The sequence below is a fragment of the Ipomoea triloba genome, chromosome 4 (genome assembly GCF_003576645.1).
Source record: "Ipomoea triloba cultivar NCNSP0323 chromosome 4, ASM357664v1".
NCBI classification, from domain to species: domain Eukaryota; kingdom Viridiplantae; phylum Streptophyta; class Magnoliopsida; order Solanales; family Convolvulaceae; genus Ipomoea; species Ipomoea triloba.
The window spans coordinates 9,513,752-9,522,001 of NC_044919.1; the positions used below are offsets into that span (position 1 = coordinate 9,513,752).

General features: G+C 31.3%; 1 protein-coding gene across 1 annotated transcript; it reads right to left on the bottom strand.

The window, feature by feature from the left end:
* Nucleotides 1-3,644: 3,644 nt before the first annotated feature.
* LOC116015120 (transcription factor bHLH168-like) lies at nt 3,645-4,976 on the bottom strand. The gene is made up of 3 exons (XM_031255133.1): nt 4,694-4,976; nt 4,016-4,312; nt 3,645-3,916 (listed from the first exon to the last, which is right to left on the bottom strand). The coding sequence occupies exons 1-3, from the start codon at nt 4,946-4,948 to the stop codon at nt 3,839-3,841; spliced, it is 630 nt and encodes a 209-aa protein (XP_031110993.1). The 5' UTR covers nt 4,949-4,976; the 3' UTR covers nt 3,645-3,838.
* Nucleotides 4,977-8,250: the final 3,274 nt, after the last annotated feature.

Consider the following 8,250-nt stretch of genomic DNA (forward strand, 5'->3'; position numbering starts at 1 on the left):
TATATATATATATATATATATATATATATATATATATATATATATATATATATATATATATATATATATATATATGTATGTATGTATGAATTATCTTCGTCGAGAATTATGGGCTATGGCAGCATTGTTGGCAGTCTCGAGCACTCTAGTTACCATCCCTCAGCTTTCCGACTACCTTTAGGCGCAACAATTTATCTACTTCAACAATGTAGTATCTATTCAACTTGGTGTCACTAGACCACAAAAGAATTTGTAACAAACGAATTTGTAATTATCAAAAACGAGAATTGTGTTCCATATATTTGAAAACTTCTTTGACATATTTTACTCCATATATGGAGTGGTCCAGATTGTCACCAACTTGACTGAGACAATGGCTACAATTTGAAGTCATCAAAACTTCAAAGTCCACATTACTCTTGACTTTAATTTAAAACCTTTTTCCGGCGCCCAAAAAACCTGACAAAACAGATGACATTTGTGCCCACGTCAAGAATTTAAGTCTTTTTTACATTTATTTTGAGATTTGATTTGCACCTTATGCATGCGAAAAAGAGCTTCTATATATAATATATAATTTAACATATTTTTAAAAGAACATTGTATATATAATGGTACAAATCCACCTCCCAAATCAATGTAGGACAAGTGCTTTTACAAAACCTTTCCAACTCAAATGAATATACTCTGAAAATCAATTTCGTTTGCACATTATCCGTTTTGAGCGTACAATATAATATATCAATATCTTTGTTTCGCTACGAAGAATCTAAATTCACTTTGACCCGACCCAAATCTGAAGTAAACTCCACTTATATTTATATAAAAACTAACCACTTAAATATCATTTTATACTAAAAATTCTAACATTTTACTCAATGGAGTGACCCAGATTGTCAGCAACGTGACTGAGTCAATGGTATACAATTTGAAGTTCGGCTCCCATAAAACCAAACAAAACCGTTTACTCTTTCACCTTATTTTTTAACTTTTATTGTCACGATCAAGTAATATACTAGGAGATATTTTATTCAAAATATACAACATTATAAAATGATTATAAGTTTTGAAATGTCATATTCCCTAGTTTTTTTCAAATTATATTACCTGTTCAAATTATATTACTTTTAACTTTTCATGTTTAATTTAAATATAAATAATAATAATAATAATTACAATTATAATTTTTATAATGATAATAAATAAAAAAAAGTAATTAAAATATAATTTGTTTAAAACTATAGGTTCACACAAAATTTTCAAAACAATTAAACTGGGGAAAGAATAATTTTTAAGATTGAGTTAGATAATGAATGGTAAGATGAATGCTAGGACTCACATTCTTTTAAAATATTAACTATTAATATTGGTTTTAGGGGTAGTTTTGTTCAAGTTATATAAGATAACCAAAGTTATATTTGCTTGGAATATAAGATTTTCATGTTTAGTTCAAATTATGCAATATAATTTTTCATGTTTAGTTCAAATTCTTAGTTAATTAATTTTAAATCATTTAGTTCTATATTTTTCCATTGCCTAATTTATTTATTTTAATTTTAAAATTTACTTAAACAATCATCACAACCTTAAAAAAATCTCTTCAACCAAACATATTTATATTACATACTTCAGTTTTAAATAAAACATCAAAATATAACATTCTCTAAAATAGTAGTATAACATTATTAATGGCCGACACGTTAGATTTATTCTACTGACAGTAGTGACAACCACACACGTTATGTTAATTGATTGGAGATATGACAAATTTTAACTTTTAATGGCCGACCGTGAGATTTTAATGTAATGTCATTTCATGCATGTGGCAGATAGCTAGGAGGGGGTTGAATAGTGATGGTCCAGATGGAAAAGTTGAGAGGGATTGAATAAGTTTTTTAATGTTTTTTTTAAAAAAATAGTTAATTGTTGTAAGAGATTTTGTGAGTTAATCATAACAATATGTTTATGTTAAAATTTCAATTAATTAGTTTTTTGATAAATTAGAGTTTTGTAAGTCATGCAATTTATTTAAAGTATGAATGACAATGACTTTGTAGACCAGTAGCACAAAGTGATTTTTCTAAATGGAAGTTATAGGTTTGAATCCCTATAAGGTATTAATACAAAATAATGTATTTTCTCTAAATATAATATATATTTTTAATATACCAAAATACATTAAATTAGAACAAACACCCCTAAAGAGAGCTTCGGCGGTGTCAGATTGTCAGTATGAAACAACCTCAGCAGAAACTATACAAACACTTGTTGAATTGGCAGCATGCAGTTCCTATACTTCACGGTCTACGTGGCATATGATGTCAATATTATTATGTAAGTTTTAAATTGCATTTGTAGATATGTGACTTAAACGTAATTTAAAATTTTTTTAGTACACTCTTATATACTCCTCCGTCACATTTTATGTGTCTGGTTCGGTTAACGAGGTTTGACTAAACTTATTTTTAATTCAATTTTTTATAATATTAAGTTTATTATTAATATACAAAAATTATATATTTAGAAACTACACTAAAATACTATTAAACAAAAAAAATTACATTTCAAAATTAGTAAAAAGTACTCCTTCCGTCCTATTTTACCTGTCTTACTTTCCATTTTCGTCCGTCCCAAGATGGTGTTCACTTTCTAAAAATACACATCATTATATTTGTATCTCTTTACAATATTACCCTTTAATTTTAACCATAACTACACACAATACTTTAGTGCAGACAACTATCATCCACTCCAACCTCAAAAGGTGTGCCCAATTGTAAATATATCTTCTTTGCTCTTCCCACTTTAGTTTCAGAATGTTTACTCTTCAGAATCCCATTCGTTATCTTTTTCTTCTTCATTTCTTCTTTCTTTTTGCAATTAATGGGTTTCAAAAGTCACCACCTCCGTATGCTCCTGTGGAAAGTTTATTACTCGCTAAATCGATAACCTTTGCCGCCGTTGAAATCCGTAGTGTGGCAACAATCCTTTAGATCTGTAAACATCACTATCTATGTTTTTCTAGCTATTCTTACAGTTGCATGCAGATCTGGTGATTTTTAAAATTATTATGTTCATGTATTTATTTATTTTTTTTGGTATAATTACTGGGTGTATAAATTAAAGAAGAATAGAACACAAAAAAGTTATGGATTATTTGTGGGAAGAAAGATGAAGAAATGCCCTGTAGAAAAGCACTCCATAGTAAAATGAGATGAAGGAAGAAGAAGAGTGGTACAGAGCACTAGATTAGTTAGTTTGAGAAGACAAGGGCATAAATGAAAAGAGAGTCTAATTGTTTTGTTTGTCTTAAAGTGCATGCCAAAATCAAATAAGACATTATTCATTTTGGGACTGAGGAGTACTAAAGAAAATAAACGAAAAATAAAGAGCTGGTTTGACCCATGAATAATAAGTAGGACATATAAAATGGGGCAGTGGTGTATTATTCAATGTAATATCAAATTTTGTCATACGTACGTCCTAATGTTTGTATTATGCCCAACTTTGATTAGGATGAGGTAAGAACCTAAGACCTAGTTATGAAATCAATGAATAAATTAAGAATAATAAATAGTTAATGGAATATTGCGTTACTAAAGTTTATACTGATGGAGTTGCAAAGGTATTAAAAAGAAAATTACTAAAACAAAAATAATCTGAACCATTAATTTAATTAAACAATTACACAAACATTTTTTACTTCCTGGGCCTATTACATTTGTATTTGTATGTATTTCTATAGATTGTAGAAATCATATGAGGTTAGAAATAAACATTTTTTACTTCCTAGGCCTATTACATTTGTATTTGTATGTATTTCTATAGATTGTAGAAATCATATGAGATCAGAAATAAAATTCTTCAACCGTTCTTGCACTCGAGTGGTATCCATTCCAATTCTGGGTGAAAATGCCTATCCAACAAAGATCAAGAAAAACAATTAACGTTGGCAACAAAACAACTATAGATATATGAATCCTGCAATTAACCAAACAAGTATAGTATACTACACCTTGCAAATAATTGTATGGTAGATCTTGAGATCCACAGTTGAGTTGGTTGCACTCACAACTTGTGCGCCTTCCTCTTGAAGAATCCGAAACACTTTATGCATCTTCATCACCTCCTTCTTCTCCAATCCACACACTATATTTATCTCCAAACTTTCACCTCCCTCACATTCATTCACGGTTATGGAGACTGGGAGTTGTAGGCTATCCTTTCTTGCTTTCAGCTCATTAACGTTGCTCTCTAGTTGTTTGATGTAGTTAGTGGCATGATCCAACACGTCAAAGGCCGGAGATTTTTCCTGTACGTCCACAACAAATCATTAATTAATTAACCCTAGTTTTAAAGCACGATCAAATGAGAACATTGGTCTGTACGTGTGAATGTGAGAACTGTACAATAAGGTATTATAAAAGACACAATCAGACATTACAAGATACACGATTCAAATTACAAAAGTAATTACAGGAAAAAATGTGAAAACTCTTAAGAGACACAATCAGAGATTACAAGATGCACAATTGAAATTACAAAAGTAATTACAGGAAAAAATGTGAATACCTTAAGAGACACAATCAGACATTACAAGATACACGATTCAAATTACAAAAGTAATTACAGAAAAAAATATGTTTTTTTTCAAGATGTACAATCACTTATCCACGAATAGACGAAAGCATACCAGAGATTTTTCATGGGGTACGAGAGAGGCGAGGCGACGATAAAGGCCTTTCATTTGCTCCCGCCGGTGTTTCTCCGTCAAATGCCGGCGAGGTTTGGGTGGCAATGAACTAGTGCAGTTGGGCTGCATGTTTAGGGCTTGGTAGCACGTGTTTTTATTTTTCTTAGTAAGATTCAATACATGCTCGCTACGCTGCTTATGTATATATAGGCGAGTAGACGATAAAGACCTCTGAAAGGCGGAATAGCGCAGCATTCATTTACTCCCTAACCGAGTACGATGGATTCACACCACACCTATATGACGGCTGCAATATGCCCCAAATAAGAAATTATGTACAAATTCAAATAATTTGTTTAGCATATCAAAATAGTTAATTGCACCATAGCCCTTGTTTTTTATGACAATTCTAAATTTAAGTCCAGATTATCATTTTTGCCCTTTAACATCTAGACTATAATTTTTTAGACACGTTTAATCCTTCTCATCAGTTTTAGTACTTCAAAATTATCTAAGTCATTAATCTTAAGCATTCAATAGTCCAGATCTGTCCACACGTACTCATGAAATGCGGTGGACTCATTTGATCATATATATATAGAACTAGATTTTAACCATACAAGGTGAATGTAAACTCTATGTAATAGAATTTAAATACTTTGTTTGATAAATACTTACACATCATGATTTTCTTTTACACTACTGTCATTGTTATAGAATGATTTATTTAAAAATCATATGTAATAATAATAGTAATAATAATAATAATAATAATAATAATAATAATATTATTATTATTATTATTATTATTATTATTATTTTTATTATGGCCGATTTACAATGAAAAACAGTAGTTCCAAAGGTCTAGGACAAAGGCCACCTACACGGTCGTGTCCATGGCCGTGTCACCCACCCCTTGTTCACTATTTAAGTTCATTTTAAGCATTATATTTCAACTCGATTTCGACCCATGGTCGTTTCCTGCTCATTTTCTACTCATTCCTTTCATATTTTGGTGTTAGATTAGGCTTATGTTTTAGGTTCTTAACACTTTGGAAGTTTGTATTGAAGGATTCATGCTTGGATTTCAAGACTTTACCATCATCTCAATAGAAAAGTTTTCCTTTCCCTTCTTTTATTTTCTTATGCAATGTTTATGATTTTCACTTGTGTTCTTCCTTTATTTATACTTATGATGTGTGAGTAGATAGCTTTTGGACTTGAGCTAGGGTTGTATTGTCTTTATTGGTACTTTATTTGTGATTATTGCATATGGGTAAAACTCCAACCTAGGGTTCATGTGTTTACGAGGGTGTTGTGTTGAATCTTGCTAGTGTTTGATGTACACATTCATTGGCATATATTTTGAGGATTCCTTGCTCAACGAGAGTTGGGTGATGAATTCTAGCCACCCCTTGCATAAACCCGATTTTTCCTATGAAAATGGGTAATATGTGTTTGATGGACTTGTAGTTGATAAACCATGAGGGTGCAGTGGAGCAATTCCTTGTTCTAATCCTTGTTAATTTGCTCGCGTGAGTGACTTAGAGACTAGGATACCTACGTGCATTCCTGATTGACTCTTTGGTTATTTGTTCTCCCTAACCCCGTAGGTTGTTGAATCGCCTACGGGAGAGAATCGCCTGGTCTTGACGAAGCCAGTCATCATGAGCGTGTGACGAAGCAGCCGAGACACCATCAGCGGGAGGAGCGGCGCAAGGCTCAGACATTGCAACGAGCCATCAACGTACCCTAACAGTCCTTGGCCTAGTAAGAGGGGTATTAATTGTGTGCGCCAGAAAAGGTAATTGCGAGAGGTCAGCTTAATTGATACAAAATGATGTGGGGAGGATAGGGAATTATTGGATTGTAACGAAGTGGACATGACAACCTCGGAAACAGTCCGTTTAGAGGATTCTCCAATAGAGCCGTTATTAGAGCCGATTGTTGCCATGACCAAACCTAGAAACTATGATACCAGATGAGGATTGAAAGTCTGAAGAGTATTCACGTAAAACTATACAAGAATAATATAATAGTTCAACAAGACAAGTCCTAACCAAACACAACTACTAGAATCATAACATAGTGGCCCTAAGTTCCTAACAATCCATTCAACCCGTTTTAGAAATGTTGTTTGTATTATTATTATTATTATTATTATTATTTTTTATAAAGTGTTTGTATTTATGAATTGTTAGGTCTAGTGGTCCTAATATGGGGGACATGCGTGCGTGCAGTGCAACATTGTTAGCCATCCTAGTCCATCTGATCTGCCATTTCTATCGCCCTTTGTTTTTAAGCGTTGATCAACATAAAATTATTAAAAAAAAAAAAAAAAAAACCTTTTAACCACCTATATTACAACAAAAGTATTGAAATTGAATAACAAAAACAAAGACTCAAATATTATTGCCCAGTGGTACGGTACTGAAATTGTCAAGCGCAGCATTTGGCAAAGACGCGTAATTGCCCTTTAATTTCAAGAAACATTCATATAACTTATAAAATTACTCAACGCTGGCAGTGGCACAACTCGTTACAGAATTAAATTAATGATATTATGCTTATATTAAAAAAATACAAATATTAAATATAAAATTATTGTGATTATTGCCTTTAACTCGTAGCTATCCCGGAGAAACGGATTGTATTTGTAATGAACATATAAGAGAAAGGAAGAAGAACATAGTTACAATGCTGAGAGAATATAGAAATGATAACAACTTTATTCCATCATCCATTCATGTACAAAGAAACTACAAACATATATATAATATACAATTATAACGGAAGCAATAAGTGTAATCATAAATCTCAGACCGTCACGTAATCAATAGAAATAATGTCCATACTTAATAAGATTCATAACACTCCCCTTTGTACATTATCATGCCATAATCATGTCTCGTTAAAAACTCGCTAGAAAAACTCTGTCGTAAAAACTAGTCGAGAAAAGAGTACAAGGTATATATATATATGGATAGTATATTTGAATATAATCATGCCTCGTTAAAAACTTCACTAGGAAAATTACGTGGGAAAAACCTAGTTGAAGAAAAGAGTACATGATATTTGTGAAATCATATATTGTACTGGTTGCTTCATTAAAAACCTTAACTTAAGAAAATCATGTGGGAAAAACTTAGTTAAGGGAAAAAAAGTACGACCATAGCCTTCAGAGCATAATTCTGACTTTCCAGACATAATCTTCGGGATTTCGGGGTTTGTCTATTTAAGTATTTATTTGCAACTTTCCCCATTGATTCAAGTAAATGTACTCCCTATCTCCCCCTAAAGATAACAATCTTCAAGTTCTACATGACTTAAAGTAAACTGATTGTTTCAAAGGAGTGTAGAGAAGAGATATAGTACAATCTTGAGGATTGTCACTAGACGTTAACATTTTATAGAATAATCTCGTGACTCTTCTAGAGCTTACATGTGTTGAATATTTATATAATATGTGTGTCTAATAGCTTATATATATATATATATATATATATATATATATATATATATATATATATATATATATATATATATATATATATATA

Excerpts from the sequence above, each read along its gene's own strand:
- LOC116015120 (XM_031255133.1), bottom strand. The coding sequence starts at position 4,948 with ATGCTGCGCTATTCCGCCTTTCAGAGGTCTTTATCGTCTACTCGCCTA. Across the intron at positions 4,313-4,693 it reads TACCCCATGAAAAATCTCTG|GAAAAATCTCCGGCCTTTGA; the intron begins GTATGCTTTCGT and ends GTGGACGTACAG. Across the intron at positions 3,917-4,015 it reads ACCATACAATTATTTGCAAG|GCATTTTCACCCAGAATTGG; the intron begins GTGTAGTATACT and ends TTTGTTGGATAG.